At 42.3% G+C, this 19291-nt stretch overlaps 2 protein-coding genes across 3 annotated transcripts; one reads left to right on the forward strand and one right to left on the reverse strand.

The window, feature by feature from the left end:
• Window positions 1–74: 74 nt before the first annotated feature.
• On the reverse strand, window positions 75–7306 carry alg12 (ALG12 alpha-1,6-mannosyltransferase). The gene is made up of 9 exons (XM_020452156.2): window positions 7131–7306; window positions 6566–6698; window positions 6188–6361; window positions 2428–2622; window positions 2090–2193; window positions 1631–1854; window positions 1251–1420; window positions 920–995; window positions 75–828 (listed from the first exon to the last, which is right to left on the reverse strand). The coding sequence occupies exons 1-9, from the start codon at window positions 7287–7289 to the stop codon at window positions 588–590; spliced, it is 1476 nt and encodes a 491-aa protein (XP_020307745.2). The 5' UTR covers window positions 7290–7306; the 3' UTR covers window positions 75–587.
• Window positions 7307–7417: 111 nt separating this feature from the next.
• Window positions 7418–13458, forward strand: creld2 (CRELD disulfide isomerase 2). 2 transcript variants are annotated; one of them, XM_020452158.1, is made up of 11 exons: window positions 7418–7835; window positions 8250–8332; window positions 8544–8654; window positions 8881–8972; window positions 9061–9237; window positions 9399–9497; window positions 9608–9691; window positions 9863–9958; window positions 12523–12663; window positions 12869–12940; window positions 13146–13458. In XM_020452158.1, the coding sequence occupies exons 1-11, from the start codon at window positions 7704–7706 to the stop codon at window positions 13193–13195; spliced, it is 1137 nt and encodes a 378-aa protein (XP_020307747.1). In that variant the 5' UTR covers window positions 7418–7703; the 3' UTR covers window positions 13196–13458. The 2 variants fall into 2 exon arrangements, with proteins under 2 accessions (XP_020307747.1, XP_020307748.1); XM_020452159.1 differs by lacking the exon at window positions 12869–12940.
• The last annotated feature ends 5833 nt before the right edge of the window (window positions 13459–19291 follow it).

The following is a 19291-nucleotide window of genomic DNA, read 5'->3' on the forward strand; positions in this document are numbered from 1 at the left end:
CCTTTCTGTAAACAGTGGTCTCTAGAAACATGTAATAGTGCCTCAAGTACTGCCTTGTAAGTCAACACACAGGACAAGTTTCCTCTTCAGTTTTATTCCAAAGATCACGACAAGCAGTTTTGTTCATATAGGAAACCATAAACACATTAAAATGGATCAATAGCATAATGAGATCTTTGAACTTATTTCAGAAAAATAAATGTAGTTTTGAAGGATGGCAGTTATCTGACCACTTTGTTTGAAGGAAGTGTTAGACAGTAAACCAGTTACCTGGTTTGGTGGAGTAAAATTGGATAAGTATATTGTATTGGATCATTTTCAGTTGAAGTAATGAAAGGCCTATATACACACTTTCTTTGCATGTGAATGTGTCTGGCAAGGCCAACTTAACCATTCTAGTCATTTCCATATTAAAAATAAAGCAGGTGATCCTTTCGGCGTACCCTACCAATACCTGGCTCCAAACAACTTATAGCCCAAAAGAGTGATTGAGTGTTCTGTTTTCAATACACTGCAATTTAGTTTTGGTTATTTACAATTTGGTCATAGGAAAAAACAAAATCCTGAAAAACGACATCCCTGTCAGTTCAACTGGGACGCTCAGGGTCGGGTACTCTTTCTAGCAACACCAGTTTGTCTCCCAGGTTTATACTGAAGAAAGGAAACTGAAAGGCATTCAACAACATGTTGCTGTAACCTTGGATAAAGGCCAAAGGCATGTGAGAGTCTTTGAGTAGTGCTATCTGAGTGGCATTGGCCTCCATCAGAACATGGGTGTAGGTCTTCATATCAGGGTGTCCAGGGCCAACGTCTTCTCTCTTGTCATACCTGACAATAGAACACAAAGCTGAATCCTTAGAATGCCTTTAGAAGGTTGGAAACAGTTATATTCCAGAATAGAATACCTAGTCAAACTAACCTCCAGTTTCTGTTCAGTTCTAAGAAACGTGACACTCCAGTTTGGGCAGCAAATACATCAATATGAACAGAGACATCTGAGGAGAAGCAATTGATTACATACAGCCTTTAATCAGTGTTTCTGCAACCATGATACTTCCCTTACTGTCTGATAAAAAAAAAAAGTATAACCTCTTACCAAGGGATAAAGTGGGTAAACACTGATAGCAGCAAGTACATTAACGCTCCCTACTATACATAATACATTTTTCCACAAAAGGTGGTGAAAAGTTCACTAAAAGTAAGAAAGGTGTGTAAACACCGTTTACCCTCCACTACATCACTGCTCTTACCTGATGTAGATGGTACTAGTTTATGTAGTACCTGCACCCCCCTGCCTCCAGGGTAGTTGTGATGGGACACGTACAGAGATATGCTGGAGTATGCAGCATTTGTCACCAACTGGCCAACCACGATTAAGGAGCCAAGTTTATACATCCAAGATTTGTGGTAGTTGTTCAGACTGTAGGACCGAGAATTAAAAGGTTAAACATTATTAAATAATGTGGTTTCTCTGTCCACACTTAAAGTATGTCCCCCGAAAGACAATTGAACTGTGACTCCATCCTGAAGGCCAAAAATGTCAATAAGCTTCTCCCATGTTTTTTCAACATTATACTAAACCTCCCTGAACAGACAACACTCATGCCAATAACAGCCTCTCTCTCCTTACATGAAGGAGCAGCCCCGTGCAGCCACTATATTCAGCACAGGGAAGGTGTAGAGGATAAAGCGTAGCTCCTTATGGGGCAGGAAAGAGTAGAGCAGGATAAATCCTACAGTCGGCAGCAGCAGGGTGCGCGTCCGTCTGTCCAGCAGGCCTAGGGGAATGAACAGAACTGCGCAGCCCAGGGCACGGGGTAGAGCAGAGTAGAAGTACCACAGAAAGGGGGAGGTTTACTGGGGGAGAAAGTCAAGGAAAGATAGCAAGTTGTTTTCAGATCAAAAGTGGGCTCTCTGTGATGAGTGGAAAATGACCCCATTACTTTCGTAATATTATCACAAACATTGATACTGACTCAGAATCGATCAAGGAGAAGCAGGTGTCAAGCTGCGTTGCATGATTTAATTAGTTGACTGTGGGCATTATTGTTAGGGGTTTATAACAAGCATTTAGTGAAGTGAAGGATATTCCCCAGTTGGAGCTCTTGTTCAGGATGGTGTTGTACCAGAGTACCTGGCCCTCAGGCCAAAGCAGCTTATTCCAGAAGAATGAGTCAATGCAGACAGTCAAAGCTGAAAGAGAGAAGATAAAATTAGACGTTCATCTAAAGAGCACATATATTTATGACACTTCTAATCCTGAAAAACTACAGGGTATGTATGCATTTGTTCCAGGCAAGCTACAGCACACCCGACTCATCTAACTACTATAGCCTAGCCAGCTGTGTTAGTGCTGGGCTGGAGCAAAAGCCTGCACACTCTGTAGTTATCCAGGACCATAATTAGTGTTGCTGATAACAGATTTACCTAGTGACAGAGCACCTGCAGGAATGGCATAGTAGAACAGTTGAAGGATCCCCAGCCTCCTGCTCAGTAGTGACATGAGCAGCATAAGACCCAGGTAGAGACACAGTTCTGATCTAAACACGATGATGACGAGCGCAGAGAGACAGATGAAGGACCCATACCTCTGCCCCATCCATGCAGTGAACGCCAACAGAACTAGGAAGAAAACAGAACAGACCATTTAACTGCATAAGATAATCATCAGTGAAACTGCTGGAAGAAAGGACTTAAAATAGACTATATACACAAAATTATGTGGACACCCCTTTAAAATGAGTGGATTCAGCCATTTCAGCCACACCCGTTGCTGAAAGGTGTATAAAAATCGAGCACACAACCGTCACAAGACGCCAGCTTCCAACAAGTTATTTAATCAACTTATGCCCTGCTAAAGCTGCTCTGGTCAACTGTTAGTGCTGTTATTGTGAAGTGGAAACGTCTAGGAGCAACAAACAGGTCAGCAGCGAAGTGGTAGGCCACACTAGCTCACAGAACGGGACAATTTTTTTGCCTGTCCTCACTAAAGAGTTCCAAACTGCTTCTGGAGGCAACGTCTGCACAATAACTTTGTCGGGAGCTTCATGAAATGGGTTTCCCTGGCCGAGCAGCCGCACACAAGCCTAAGATCACCATGTGCAATGCCAAGCGTCGGCTGGAGTGTTGTAAAGCTTGCCGCCATTGGACCCTGGAGCAGTGGAAATGTGATCTTCGGAGTGATGAATCATACTTCACCATCTGGCAGTCCAACGGACAAATCTGGGTTTGGCGGATGCCAGGACAACGCTACCTGCCCCAATGCATAGTGCCAACTGTAAAGTTTGATGGAGGAGGAATAATGGACTGGGACTCTTATTCATGTTACTGGCTGGGCCCTTTGTTCCCATGTAGGGAGTTCTTAACACTACAGCATACAAAAGGACATTCTAGATGATTCTGTGCTTCCAACAGTTTGGGGAAGGTCCTTTTCTGTTTCAGCATGACAATGCCCCTGTGCACAAAGCGAGATCAATACAGAAATGGTTTGTCGAGATCGGTGTGGAAGAACTTGACTGGCCTGCAGAGCCCTGACCTCAACCCTATCAAACACTTTGGGATGAATTGGAACACCAACTGCGAGCCAGGCCTAGTCGCACAACATCAGTCCCCTACTTCACTAATGCTCTTATGGCTGAATAGAAGTCCCCGCAGCAATGTCCCAACATTTAGTGAAAAGCCCTCCCAGAAGAGTGGAGGCTGTTAAAGCAGCAAAGGGGGGAACCAACTCCTTATTAACACCCATGATTTTGGAAAAAGGTGTTCAACGAGCAGTTGTCCACATACTTTTGGTCATGTAGTGTATTTTAAAAGGTGCTGCACCTATAATTGTTCACCAATAGCATGTGTAAGCTAGGCTAATTGCAACAGCACTAGGCTCCAGTCAAAACAAATCTGCCCCCTCACCCCAATCCATTTTCATGTAACATGGGAGACTCGCAATTGAGCCTTACTTTCAGTTTTGGTCCTCCAGCTTTAAACAGCTGTACAAATTGTATTTTTTGTTATCAAAAATATATTTCACATTGATTTAAATGGTACAATGATTCCCTACAATATGCCGTGCTTGTTTCCTCACTGAAATTGAGAAAACAGTGTAGAATTGTAGCAACCAGGAAATGGCAGAGTAATTTTTACATTTGGCACTTGATCCAATATCCACTACATAACATAGCCAAAGTCATAACAGCTCTCCCAATTTGACAACAGGTGCCACTCGGCAGGAGAAAGCAATAGGCGAATATCACAGCCAATCACAATTGACCGGGTAAGTAATACTGTGAAACACCATCATTCCACTATTACTGGAGATATATTATGGACATGATCTGAAATTACAATGGAAAAAATCCTTTCTGTAGCACTTTTAACACATTGGTGGACATTTTTATTAGAGGTCGACCGATTATGATTTTTCAGTACCGATTATTGGAGGACCAAAATAAACCGATACCGATTAATCGGGCGATTTTTAAAAATGTATTTGTAATAATGACAATTACAACAATACTGAATGAACACTTATTTTAACTTAATTTAATACATCAATAAAATCCATTTAGCCTCAAATAAATAATGAAACATGTTCAATTTGGTTTAAATAATGCAAAAACAAAGTGTTGGAGAAGAAGGTAAAAGTGCAATATGTGCCATGTAAAAAAGCTAACGTTTAAGTTCCTTGCTCAGAACATGAGAACATATGAAAGCTGGTGGTTCCTTTTAACATGAGTCTTCAATATTCCCAAGTTATTATAGGAATTATAGGACTATTTTTCTCTATACCATTTTTTATTTAAGTAACCTTTGACTATTGGATGTTCTTATAGGCACTTTAGTATTGTCAGTGTAACAGTATAGCTTCCGTCCCTCTCCTTGCTCCTGGGCTTGAACCAGGAACACAACGACAACAGCCACCCTCGAAGCAGCAGAGCAAGGGGAATAACTACTCCAAGTCTCAGAGCGAGTGATGTTTGAAACGCTATTAGCGCGCTCCCCGCTAACTAGCTAGCCATTTCACATTGGTTACACCAGCCTCATCTCAGGAGTTGATAGGCTTGAAGTCATAAACAGCAGAGCTGCTGGCAAAACACACGAAAGTGCTGTTTGAATGAATGCTTACGAGCCTGCTGGTGCCTACCACAGCTCAGTCAGACTGCTCTATCAAATCATAGACTAAATTATAACATAATAACACACAGAAATACAAGCCGTAGGTCATTAATATGGTCAAATCCGGAAACTATCATCTCGAAAACAAGACATTTATTATTTCAGTGAAATACGGAACCGTTCCCTATTTTATCTAACGGGTGGCATCCATAAGTCTACATTTTCCTGTTACATTGCACAACCTTCAATGCCATGTCATAATTACGTAAACTTCTGGCAAATTAGGCGGCCCAAACTGTTGCATATACAATGACTCTGCATGCAATGAACGCAAGAGAAGTGACACAATTTCACCTGGTTAATATTGCCTGCTAACCCGGATATCTTTTAGCTAAATATGCAGGTTTTAAAATATATACTTCTGTGTATTGATTTAAAAAAAGGCATTGATGTTTATGGTTAGGTACACATTGGAGCAACGATACGCACCGCATCGATGATATGCAACGCAGGACACGCTAGATAAACTAGTAATAACATCAGCCATGTGTAGTGATTATGATTGATTGTTTTTTTATAAGATAAGTTTAATTCTAGCTTTCAACTTACCTTGGCTTCTACTGCATTCGCGTAACAGGCAGTCTCCTTGTGGAGTGCAATGTAATCAGGTGGTTATAGCATTGGACTAGTTAACTGTAAGGTTGCAAGATTGAATCCCCCGAGCTGACAAGGTAAAAATCTGTCATTCTGCCCCTGAACAAGGCAGTTAACCCACCGTTCCTAGGCCGTCATTGAAAATAAGAATGTGTTCTTAACTGACTTGCCTAGTTAAATAAAGGTGTTACATTTTTTACATTTTTTAATCAGTGTCAAAAAATACTGATTTCCGATTGTTATGAAAACTTGAAATCGGCCTTAAATAAAATCGGCCATTCCGATTAATCGGTCGACATCTATAATACAAATTATGAGTTATCCTACATGAGGCTTCTCCAACAGTATTTTCATCAAAATTTTCATCCAATAAATTTGTATACTATAGTCATGTCTTTAATATATATATATCAGTGTCTCTTACCTATTGGCAGTGCAAATACGTTGGGGAGGGGTCTCGTGCTGTAGAACATGAGATGGAACTGTGAGGCGCAGGTGAGACAGAACAGTCCCGCAACTGTCGACCCGAACTGCCTCCGAACCTCCCTCTGCATGCTCCATAGAGCTAATGTCACACACACTCCCAGGCAACCTCGCACTGGATAGCAAAAAAGGTACACATCAATACATTTGAGTAAGTGGACTGATTTGTGCCATACCTGTCAAGCTGTACTTGATTTAGTTTGTCTGGAACTATGGAAACAATTGAGTAGTCCCAAAAGTGAAAAAATCTATTGAACCCAGGTCTTCTCTATTGCACTGCTGTTGTTTATGGATATCATATAATAGTAGCAGGACTTACCCATCAGTTGTGTGTAGAATTTAGAAGCCTCCAGTAGTGACAGCAGGTAGAACAATGGGGAGCATACCGTTGATATGAACACAGCACCAAGGAATGTCCGTGGCACCACACCAGGAAATTCATGGTGGTCATACTGGTGAGACAGTGGGAAGATACTGTCAACATAAGCAATGGAGTTCTGGCATTTACATTTAACTAGGCAAGTCAGTTAATTACAAGTTCTTATTTACAATGATGGCCTACCCCGACCAAACCCGGACGACGCTGTGCCAATTGCGCGCTTCCCTATGAGACTACCAACCACAGCCGGATGTGTTGCAGCCTGGATTCGAACCAGGTACTGCAGTGTCTTAGACCACCCGGGAGCCTAAACTATTTGTCATTGTTTAGGTGGGCACAAAATGACTTACGGGAAGGTAATGTTGTAGAACGCGTTATCAAAAGATAGTGTAACACTGTCAACAAGCATTTGCACCATGCATGTGTAAAGAAGATTAATGTTAGCTAACTTTTAGCTAGCTACCGTTAACGTTAGTTGGCTGTTGTATGCGTAGGTCTGTCTTACCTTTTCAAAATCAAGTCTGTGATAAAGAATATCATGCACTGCTTGTAAGTTGAAACTCTCTTCAACTTTTGTAAAAGGACAAATAAACAAATGTAATAGAGTCACCGAAATGAGTACAAACAACAGTGATTTCCCAGACGCAGCCCTCTTCTCTGCCATGACGTGACGCAAATAGGAAGTTGACGCATGCGCAAGAATATGGAAATATTAATTTATTTTTCCACGTGGGAAGAATGAAGACCGGTGTCCCGCGCGTGGCAGAATATCATTGGTACTTACAGTGATTGACGGGCAAAATGGCAAATCACAACAAGCCACACTCGTACCAAGAGCCTGTCCGGAAAAAAGTAGCTATTTTTTTTCTACCTGCATGTACATAATACTTTCGAATGCTTTGCATAGATAACGCTAGCTAACTTCCAATGAATTGTTTTATATGTGGCTGGACTCTGTGCTGCATGTTGTTAGGGATAGGAAGTTTGCTGGCAAGTGGCTAAGGTATAACGTTAGCTATGATGTGAAACTTCGAGTCATTCAACTGCTATCCATCTAACGTTACTGTAGTTAGCCAGAATGCTATCGTTCCGTCAATTATTGTGGCTATTTTTTAACCTAGCTTTTATTTTACTATCACAATGCACCCATGCAAAAGACTTAAAAAGCTCATGTCATACCTGCAAACAGATAGCTGATAACTTCATTAAGGTAAGTTTGAAATGTTATTCTGTGAATAATTTGCCTTAGCTAGCTTGGCAGTACTATCAATTGGTCTGATTCAAACCACAATCAATTGATGTGCTTTTATTTACCAGTGGGCAACCAATGATGGTGTATTGTGCTTGCAATGCTTTAATGTAACTAAGCCCTCCTGTTCTGACCTTGATGTAGGCTATGTAATATGACTGAACATATCGTAACACCAGTATACTAGTGAGTCAATTAACGTTAGACCAGTTTATAATGTGGGAGTCAGACCAAATAACTAGCTAACATATGTGTGCTCTTTACACCCAGATTACCAGACACAGTGCTGTAGTACATTTTCACAATTGATCAAATGACTGCCATAATATGTGTCTGGTTAGCTAGTCTTCATCCTCACACTACTTGTACCAACAGGGATTGGACCAAACAAAAAAGCAGAACTTTGGTGGAGGAAACACCGCTTGGGAGGAGAGGGCACTTTCCAAATATGAGACGAGGTAAGATTCCTATACACCACTCATCACACAAACGATTCCTCCTAATGCTGGACTGTTGCTGTGCTTATCACATATCTGTTTGCTCTGATCAGTGATTGCTAAACCTATTTGTCATGCTGACCAAGACCACGTATTCTCTGTTGACCCAGTGGCACAATAGAAGCTGATTTCTCTGTCTCCTCTTCCCTTTCCCTCCTCCCTCTCTCCTCAGTGAGATCCGCCTAGTTGAGATTCTGGAGAATCTGTGTGAGAGCAGCAGCTTTGACTGTAACCACATGGTAGAGGAGCATGAGGACCACTTTGAGACCTGGTGGTTCAAGAGGTGAGTACTTTACCTGAGTGATCAGCTAGAACACGAGGGCAGCACATGTCCCATGAGCACAAAAACCCTTACTTACTTACTTAGGCCTTTTACTTCTCCTGGAGCATAGGCCATTGACATCAGATTTCATGACCCCTTATCACTATTTGTCCTTGTAGAATATCTGAACTTCCAGGCTACAAGTCAATGGTGTATTGTGATTTGACATCGCGCTCTTCCAATCCAGGCAAAAGAAGCATCCTGATCTGTATAAGTGGTTCTGCATTGATACCATCAATGTGTGCTGTTTGAAGGGAACATTTGGCCCTGATTGCAATGGTAAATACGTACTCCTCCAACACCACATTTATTTGACTAATACCAACCAGCCATGGGTGAATGAGAATCATCTGTTTCCTTCTGACAGCCTGTGTGGGGGGTTCCGAGAGGCCTTGCCATGGCAACGGTGTGTGTGACGGTGATGGAACACGAGGGGGTAATGGCAGGTGCAACTGTGACCATGGTTACAAGGGGGAGTTCTGTCTGGATTGCATCGACGGATACTTCAATGAAATTAGGAACGACACGTTTTCACTATGCACAGGTATTTGGTTTATTATGTTTGCATGTTATTTTTTAACAATGGTTTACACAAATCCATTCCTTTCAGATCTAAGCAATGTGCCTAGGGGACAGGCTAGGGGTGTATTTGGAGCAGGGCATGCATCTCAGACCACCTTTCCCACTCAATCCCATACACTACAGAGTGCCACTCCTCCTGCAAGACCTGCACTGGTCTAACCAATGAGGACTGTGAGGAGTGCAAGACTGGCTGGGGGGAGGATGACGAGGGGGCCTGTCTTGGTGAGAGAGACATTTTTATACTTTTCTGTGGCATAAGTACTTTCCCTGTCATGAATTTGACATCAAGATCAAATTCACTTTTCCTGTTGCTTCTCATTGTGTGACACTAGATGTGAACGAGTGCTTGAACGACCCTCCTCTCTGCAAAGAGGATCAGTACTGTCTGAACACAGATGGCTCGTTCTCCTGTAAAGGTACTGTAAAACTGGTTTACTACTTAGTGAGAGGACCATATTTACTATATTGTTGGATGCATACAGCTATTCTATTAGGGACTGAAAATATAAATATGTATACTGACTAAGCTATTTGTAATAAACTTTAAACAAGTATTAACATTTGAACTCTGTTCTCCTCTCTGGTAGGCTGTGATAAGGTGTGTTCAGGCTGTACTGAGGCAGGGCCTGATAAGTGCCAGAGCTGTGCTCCTGGGTACCAGGACACAGAGGGCACCTGCACAGGTAGGGAGTCATGGTTAACTGCGTTCGTGGAGTGTGTCTGAAAGTGGGCTTTGCAAAACAAGTGGGAGGATCAACACGAAGTGTATCGAAAAAGTAACCGCTTCCTTGTAGCATTTTAGCTAAGCCTAACCTAAACCTCATTCTCCTAACGTGCCACGTTACTTTTCCTGACATACTTAACCGGCTTTGCTAAAATGCTACAAGGAAGCAGTCACACAAAAGTCTTGAGTGGAGACCAATCTGCCCGCTTTTTTTCACGCAATGCCCACTTTGTCACATTCCACATATGCAGTTACCCACACTTGGAGCTAGGACATCTCACCTTACAGTATGGCCCTGAAGTATCTTCCTTTCCTCTCTCCCTCCCTTCATCACTTCTTTGTCATTTTATTCATGATTTTATCCTTCCTTCCTTCTTTCCCTCCTTGATGTTGCCACCTTCAGTTGTCCAGCCTGTGTACCCTGTTGGCCAGTAACAGAGAGGCAATCGTCTTGGACATAGAGTAACTCGTCCACAATGGAGGTTTGTCCATAGTTTGGACACTACCTTAAAGGCAGGACGATACAGTACATTACCACTCGCAATGCTATCCCTACATTTCTCTACATGCTAAATCTAGATCCATGTTTTAACTGTCAGATACTTTGCTTAAATATACTTTTTATGCTTTAAAGATGCACTATGCTGAAATCGCTCCGCCATTTCCTTGTTGCTGAAATTCTATTTGTTTGCCTAATTTCAGTTTGTGACATGTCAGGCAAGTATAGTGTAGAGAATCATTGTACCATCTAAACTGCTGGGAAATATATTTTCCATAACCAAAAATATTGTATTTTCAGCTGTTTGAAGCTGGTGTACAAAACCGAAAGTAAAATACTTACTTAAAAACAGGAAGCATAGAAATAACACCCATGGAACATATCTACCGCTTCATAGACTTGCTTCCAATGAGAATGACAGATCTGTAACTCACATTTCTATGTGAATTTGGTCGGGTCACCCAAAAAGTAACACATTGCATCTTTTAATGAAATGGGAATGACATGGATGTTGTTGAATGCTTATTGACATGCTCGTAACTCCTTGGCGGTCTGTGACATTTAAGATGAGGGAGGACGATGATTTGTTTTATGAGCATGGCCTTATTTCTATTACAGCATATTGGATGACTGTCATTCGTATTTTATTCACCCAGCCCAATGTAACATCGATAGGTTTAGGCTACTACATAATACTCAAATTTAGCAAACAAGACTTTCTTTTGGACAACTTCAGGTATATTTATCCCCATTCCGTTCGCTTCCGTTTTAAATGTTTTTCAACAGAATTGCCGGAATGAATATTTTCATAGCACTTAGCACATAGCACTTTCATAGCAGCCACATACGAACAGCATGATAGTTTTGTGCTTTGTATCGCATCTACGTACTCTCCTCCTCACTTTTTCACTTGTGGACTTCAGTGCAAAACACATCAGCTGTTAGTGACCAGGCGGAAGAAAAACTTTCCAAGCAACACCTTCATATCATAACTGCTTCACACAGCCTACATTGTCACCATATTAGCGAACATCATTCCCAACACATTAGTAAATCTGCTACAATCATGCAGTTCAGCAGTTTCACCGGCGGGTCCTGGTGGCATTAAATTACTAAAACTTAAAGCTTACCTTGACTTGGAAGAGTTCCAGTGTTGGATAGCCATAGCTAGCTAATTAACATAGCATCCCTCTGTTTCAGTTTAAGCTATACTAGTTAGCTGCATTCGCCAGCAAAGTGAAAATGAAAGAAATACAACTATATATAGCTAGCTCTCTTGTTTCTCCTTAATTTTTCAAGAAATTCATTTGTTCAAAACTGTACTTCTATTGTCTTTCTATCTTTGAGTCAACTACTCACCACTTTTTATGCACTGCAGTGCTAGCTAGCTGTAGAGTATGCTTTCAGTACTAGATTCATTCTCTGATCCTTTGATTGGATGGACATGTCAGTTCATGCTGCAAGAGCTCCGATAGGTTGGAGGCTGTCCTCTGGAAGTTGCCTTAATTACTGTGCAAGTCTTTGGAATGGGTTGAGAACCATGAGCCTCCTAAGTTTTGTATTGAAGTCCGTGTACTCAGAGGAGGACGGAAACTAGCTGTCCTCCGGCTACACCATCGTGCTACCCTACAAAGTGCTGTTGGGGCTACTGTAGACCTTCATTTTAAAACAGTCTGTTTTAATCAATTATTTGGTGGTGTGATTACTGAGGATGGTTGCTGTTTGTTACTATGCAAATACTTTTCCAACTGCTGATGTAAAAGGGCTTTATAAAACCTCTGTCTGAACCTCATCTCCAAAACAATTTTTTCTGGAAATTGAAAAAAATGACCATATTTTCCCATTGCCGAACAAACAATTATAAAACTTCAGGAGCTATTTTGAATACATTCTTGGTTATAGAGTCATGAAATTAGTACACTGAGGGAATTTAATGCTTTTAATAAATGTAAACAACATTTAAAAAATAATTGTCAAAGTCATTAGACAGTGCTGAAAACCAATTTGATGGTTGATCTGTTTAGATGTGAACGAGTGTGAGCAGCCTGAAGCTGTGTGTACTGCGGGAAACCAGGAGTGTGTGAACAACAAAGGAAGCTACATCTGTATCTGTGCCAGCGGGTACGAGGAACAGGAGGGAGTCTGCGTCACAATACCTGAGCCAGGTAATCAATAATAACAACCTGTTATGCATTTTATACATGACAACACACTTTAATTGAGTGTCGTTAGTTATCTTGTGTTATTGTTTCATGTAACTGCATTCTGCATAATAAGTCATGTTGACCACAACCATGAATTAAATCCAAATCAGGTTAAGTACACTGTAGTTACTACTACAGTAACAGAATACTCTCTGAAATACTGCAGGTGCAGTTGTATCAGATGACTCTTGGTTCTCTTGGTTGACACTGTATTTGACATCAGTGCATGATCAAGCAAGTATGTGTTTGATGTTTTTTCTCAAATTCTATGTCCACAATGAGGTCATTCCTTTTGCAGCGTACGCTATACATAAAGACAAAATAAACACCACAAGGAAAGGATATTGTGTTGCCTTGTACAGTATATGAGTTGAGGGGTGTGGGACTTCCAGTGTTGGTCAGTTATTTTCAAGTGCTTGTGGTTTTGTCTTTGTTACCTTCAGAGGAGGATGCTGACACAGTGAAACGTCCAGAAGAGCACGTGGACCTTTGACCTCAGGAAAAGAACCAATTGGAACAGACCAGGAAGAGCATTTGGAGTAAATGTATTAGGTGGTTGTGACCTGTGAGACTACATCCCTATAGCTCACAGCATCAAAATATCCTGAGGCCACTACTTTTAAATAACTACATGGCAGTTATTGAACACTTGACATTCATACTGCACTCTTTACAGACTTTTATACCTGTGGATTATGGATGGACAGCCAACAGAATGGCTGTGAAAATAAAGGTTCAACCCCCCCAAGTACTCTGGTTCTTGTTTTTGCCTGGTTTTTATATTCATGCAGGATTTTAACGTAATTCAAATAAAGTTTTTGAGAACAGAAATGATGGTGCATAAATCAGATTATGGATCTTTCTGGATTAGCAGTGCCTAAAACATCCTCTTGGGGGCAGTCAATGCAATTCAAATACTGTTGATGTAGTTTTCAAAATTGAACTCAGAGTGGCACCCAAACCACATAGAATAAATCTCAAATCAGCTGTTAGTTGGATGAATCGGCAGAATGAAACCTACTGTTTTGTTTGAGATGAAATGGATCAAATGTGGTATTATTTTAGGGTTAGGGCAATTGAAAAGATTGATGACCATGTCTTGTGGCTAAACTAGTGAAATGTGAATGTTTTAGTATGAACCTGATCCTAAATCATTAAATCAACTGTTGTCTACTCCTATCATATCCAACTAACCTGCTTCTCACCCTTCTAAGGAATGACGACAATTGTTATGACTGTTTTTGCAGCCTTAGAGCTGGATGAGGAGCCAGTCGAAACCTGTCCTGGCTGGTGCTTTCCACAAAAAAAAGACCCCCCCCCCCCCCCCCCCCCCCATTCACACACTGTTATTGCCCACATTTCCTCTGCGGTACTTTTCCAGTGTTTCATCTGCTGAAAACCACAATGTGTGCCAAAAGTGAGATGAGATTTGAGTTTACAAGAAACCTCAATGATATTCCCCATCTGTATGCATAATGGTTTTGTTTTTTGCACCCAGATGCAAGATGTTATGTCAGCATTGTAAAATTAGATGGGCCAAGATCTCCCTACATATGCTATATAAATGTGATTCAGGATTGTATAGATAAGTGGTGTATAGATGATGCCCTAATATGGCTCGGAAATACAAGGAAACACTTGCAACACTCCACCGACTCAACAGTGTATTGCAGTCAGTGAGGAAAGTATGCATTCGTGTCACAACAGGTTGCTGTGGATACTTAGTGATGCCATGAGTAGTCCTTCAACTTTGCTCTTCCAGCATTTCTCTCTCTGTCTCTCTCGCTCTCAAGATCGGAAACAGAAACAACAATACTGTGAAGATTGACATGGATGTCTTTGCAGCTGTCTTTCCCAGAACAAGGCACTTCAAAAGGAACTAGTACACTCCATTCAGATGTTTTTATTAGCCTGCAATCTAACCCTTTTGTGGAGTAAATCCCTGCCTGAACTGTCAAATAGCCTCAGAAGTCCACAAGTGTGTGTGTGTGTTGGTTGAAGGGCTGTTAGGCTCTCTTCCACCTCTCTGTTGTGGTTGTGTGCTGCCAGTAAAGGCCAGCTGTGGTTCACATGGTCTGGTTGTACTCAGGGTGACCACAAGGACAGGGAGTACAGACTGACTTCCCAAGGTATGATGAAATTGGGAGAATGAGATGGAGATGCTGAAACTGTATTTTCATTCAGAAATGCATTCATGAGTTCAAGTAAGACAGGTGCCATCCATTGATACCTTTACATGCATCTGGTGTCATCACCCCTTATTAAATTGTCTGAGACTGTAGGCTGACCAGCTGGTTGGGCATGATGATGACTCTTTGGTTTTGGATGGGGTAGACCTTAATGAATGTCACTCACTCTGAACTCACTTCTCTGAGGGCAGTGTGTCAATGATGGGCCACGGAAGTGCAATGCAGGATACTCGTTTCCCCCCTTTTCTCTCTCTTTGGCATCAAACCCTGTGCCCTGTCCTTCCCACTCCTCTCACCCCTCCTCCAGCTGTGGTTAGGGGTTCGTATCGCTGCAGAGAAGTGAAGCAGTTACACCATGTGCTTTCGCTCAGGCTACTGCCTGTGATGTGGCTCGCTTCTTTCCTCTGTACTCTTCTGTGGTCAGGTCTGCTTTTTCTACACACAGCTGGAAACCGCTGTCCATCAAGAAAGCCCGGACAAATTTAAAGCCCTGCAGACACAGTTGGATAATGGATATAGTCAGAAGCCTTGGATGTGTCTAAGTCAGTGTCCCAAATTGCACCCTATGCCCTATATAGTGCACTACTGCCCTATTGGCCCTGGTCAAAAGTAATGCACTACATAGGAAATAGGGTGCCTTTGGGATGGACCCTGAGTCTTAGTAGAGGAGAAACCAGCTGGGGCCTGTTTTGTGGCCAGAGGCAGAGTAGAGGAGCTGCTTGCTGGGAAATTGTATTGTGTGATCTGAATTAATGTCCTTACCTCTGTAACATGGCTGACCCCTAGTGTTGAGATACAAGGAGCTCTGTGTTATGATTTCAATGCTGCTGATATACACCCATGAGCAGCTGAGCACAGCCTGCAGTGGACTACCAACCCTTCTGCCTTTCCATCATGACCCCATTATGAGTCACTCACCCTCCCTTCTAGCTAAATTAAGGTGATAACTATGATGAATATCCATAATATCCATAATCTTTTCACTTATCCACAGCTGCTTACTTTGGTCATTAGTAGTGCACTATATGATGTATTACTCGGATGAAAAGTATTGCGCTATGCAGGGAATAGAAAGTGATTTGAGACTTGTGCTCTGCTCCTAGGAGTGAGTCTGAATGTAACCAGTGCTGTCTGCTGCAGTCTGATGCAGATGTGAGCCCAGACCTGAGTCAGAGGCAGACAGCAGCATTTTTTCTCAGGAGACTGGAGGGAGTGGCGTTGGCACACACACTTCTGCTGCGCATCGCTACTGAGAGACTCTGTGGACAGACTGGTCAGATGGATTGATGTTGCCCCTCTCTCTGTCCTCAGAGCGTGTGTGTGTGTTTGTGTGTGTGTGTGTACACACACCCTTACATGTTTGCGTGTGTGTCACCTCAGATCTCTAACACACACACACACATCAGGAATTAAAGGACTTTGACTTTGATCTCTCAGGAGGGCTTTGTCTGGTTTCCACCTCTAGACGAGAGCTGCATGCCAGCCTCAGTTCAGTGCAGTCAGTCAACATCGACTGCATTGGTTGGTCGAAGTGTTGGTGTGGTGTCTGGGCCATGTTTCTGATGATGGGAGATGTAAACAAACATGGAGGAGCAGGAACAAGGAAGCTGTGTGAAATTAGATGATGTGTCCAGTCCATGAGGCACTAGGAGAGAATAGGAGGATGTTTGATGAGCTTTTTGGTGGCCTTCAGTATCTTTCAGACATTTATTTGTACAAAATGTTTTAAGTATTTTCTCGAGACTGGCCATCGGTCTGTTTTAGCCATTTGGGAAAAATTTCACCTCTACTTTATGGAATGGTGTGTCGGATGCACAGTCCTTCAATATAAAAGCAATTGGAATGTTTAGTCAGCATTACATCAAGCCATCAAATCATAACATTGAGTCATCAGCGTTATCATGTTATGATCTAAATTATGCCATGACAACATTCTTTAATCATACCGTGTTAGGCCTTTTTTTTTTTGACATTTTTTATTACATCACTTCGTAATATTGAGACTGTAAAAGAAGGGAAATTAGTCTTGACTTTTGTGTAAAGCCTGTTTGTGATAACCCCAACCACCACATCACAGAAAGCCACTGCCACAACAGTTTCAAAGCAGGTACCAGTTCTTATGCTGCTTATTAAAGGCTTTATAGTGATCCAGATCTTGTGTATGTGTCCCAAATGGCATCCTATTCCCTATATAGTGCATTACTTGAGGCTCTGGTCAAAAGTGGGTGCACTACAATAGGGAATATGGTGCCTTTTGGGACTTAGCCTTTTGCTTCTGCGTTATCCCTTCTCTTTCATTTCCTGACCAGTATCAATATCATCTGGTTCGGTTTTATCTCCACGGTGACCCCGAGTGAGATTGAGAATAAGAGTGTTTAGCGGAGTAATTCACACACAATCGTCATTCTGACCAACTTGATGTACTACTGGATGTTACGTAACAGGAAGCTGCTGACTTTGGTCATTAGTAGTGCACTACTTGGGGCTCTGGTCACATACCGTTTGACTGTTTACATCTTTTTAAAGAAGATGAAATGGAAATCCCCAAATTAGATTTCAAAGGACTGTGTTTATGACAACTCGCTGTCATGTAAATCCTGTGAAAATAGTATGTAGTTTTGTATTGTGTTGCTGTTCGTCACATAGTACAGTGGATAGCCACTCCACCATGTCATGTGTGCCTTACTTCTCCCTTCAGAAGAGAGTTCAAGGTACTTTTCATACTGCTATGTCACCATGCATGTTTGTGTATTGTCATTGCAAATTAATCAGCAGCTGTAATGAAAGTGATGTACGAAATAATCACATTTTATGAGCATGTACTGTACACGTGTTTATGTGCATGTGTGTACTAGAGTGGGGTTGGGTGGGTTATAGGGGGGCAGAGAGAGAGAAAGACAGTGATGACTCTGCAGTCCCATTCCTGCCCGGGTAGAGAGGGAGGCAGGGAACAGTGCTGGGTCAGCTAGCTGCCTTCTAACAGGTCAGCAATTTGGGACATATATCAGCAGCTCTTTTGGGCACACTTATTTAAACATGTCATCCTATTGCTAATCTGAGTATCATCCTTATACTCTCTCTCTCTCTCTCTCTCTCCAAGGCTATTTGATCCTAACCTTGTGTGCCCAGGCTAATTACTCCCGACAGCGAGATACAGTATCCGGCTGGTGGATGGGACTAATTTGACACGGGCATTGATCCTGTTCAAGTGCCTATTCTCCACTAGGTGGAAAAGTTGTTTACACAAACATACTGTAACCCAGTGAGTTAAACGTCAGCGTCACTAATATAATCTGGGCACAGTAACAATTTAAAACCAGCCGTAGACCGCAGTGGTCTTAAAGGGGCAATTTGCAGTCATTACATACTTTGTATTTATTTCTAAATTAATGAAACACACCAGTGGAGGCTGCTGAGGGGAGGACCACTCATAATAATGGCTGGAATTAAGTTAATGGAGTGGTATCAAACACGTCTTTGTTATTGCTGATTGCCGCTTTAAGGACCATTTCCTAGTCAGACTAGTTTTTTTTTATGTTGGGATTTTTGCCTCAGGACCAAACACTTTGGTTTGTGGCCCAGCTTATAGCCATTGATCTAGCTGCTCTTACGTAAGCGATGAGGGAGCTTCCCTTTTGGAACGCTCCAGGTAGAATTTGCCTCTAGGCAAAGATCTAGGATCAGCTTACCCTCCCCCGATAATAACCAAAACCATTAGAGAGAAAAAAATGCTAAACTGACCAGTGTCTAGGATCGAATGGGAGATGTGTGACACCAACACCCCTTCATTTTCTCCCTGCTGAGCTCCCATTCAGACACCTGTATCAGTCCATATCTTTGCCCCCAGGGCCAACATTCTTTCCCCCTCCCCACATCTCTCCTCCTGTCCTTCTCTCCCCTCCACCGCTCTCCTCTTACCCTCGTACCCTCTCCTCTCCTCCCTGTTCCCTCCTAATTTAATTTCCCCCTATCCTCCTCTCCCCTTTGCTCTTCTTTTATGCCTATATTTCCCCCTCTTCCCCTCTCACCTTCTCCTTTCCCCTTCTCCTCCTTTCATCCTCTCATCTCCTCTCCCTGAGTAGGACGGTTCTGTGCCTGGCCTGTGTATCGTGTCCAGCCAGTAGTAAAGTGGTAGAAGAGGAGGAGGTGGGCCCTGTGAGTCTGCAATCCTCAGAGGAGAGACAGGACAAGACTTACCTACCGCTGCTATCTGTGTACACAGGCCTAATTCATCGGAGAAGAACAAGCCATCCAGCCGCTTCCCCCTCTATCCCTCCCTCTCTCCCCTCCCTCCAGTCTGGTCAACAAGTGCTTTTCCTTTCCACATGCCTACTCCATTCCCTCTTCTCCTTTGTGTGGTTACATGTTATTGCCTAAACTCTAAACCCTTCTCAATGGTC

Source organism: Oncorhynchus kisutch, linkage group LG19 (genome assembly GCF_002021735.2).
Source record: "Oncorhynchus kisutch isolate 150728-3 linkage group LG19, Okis_V2, whole genome shotgun sequence".
Classification (NCBI taxonomy): Eukaryota; Metazoa; Chordata; class Actinopteri; order Salmoniformes; family Salmonidae; genus Oncorhynchus; species Oncorhynchus kisutch.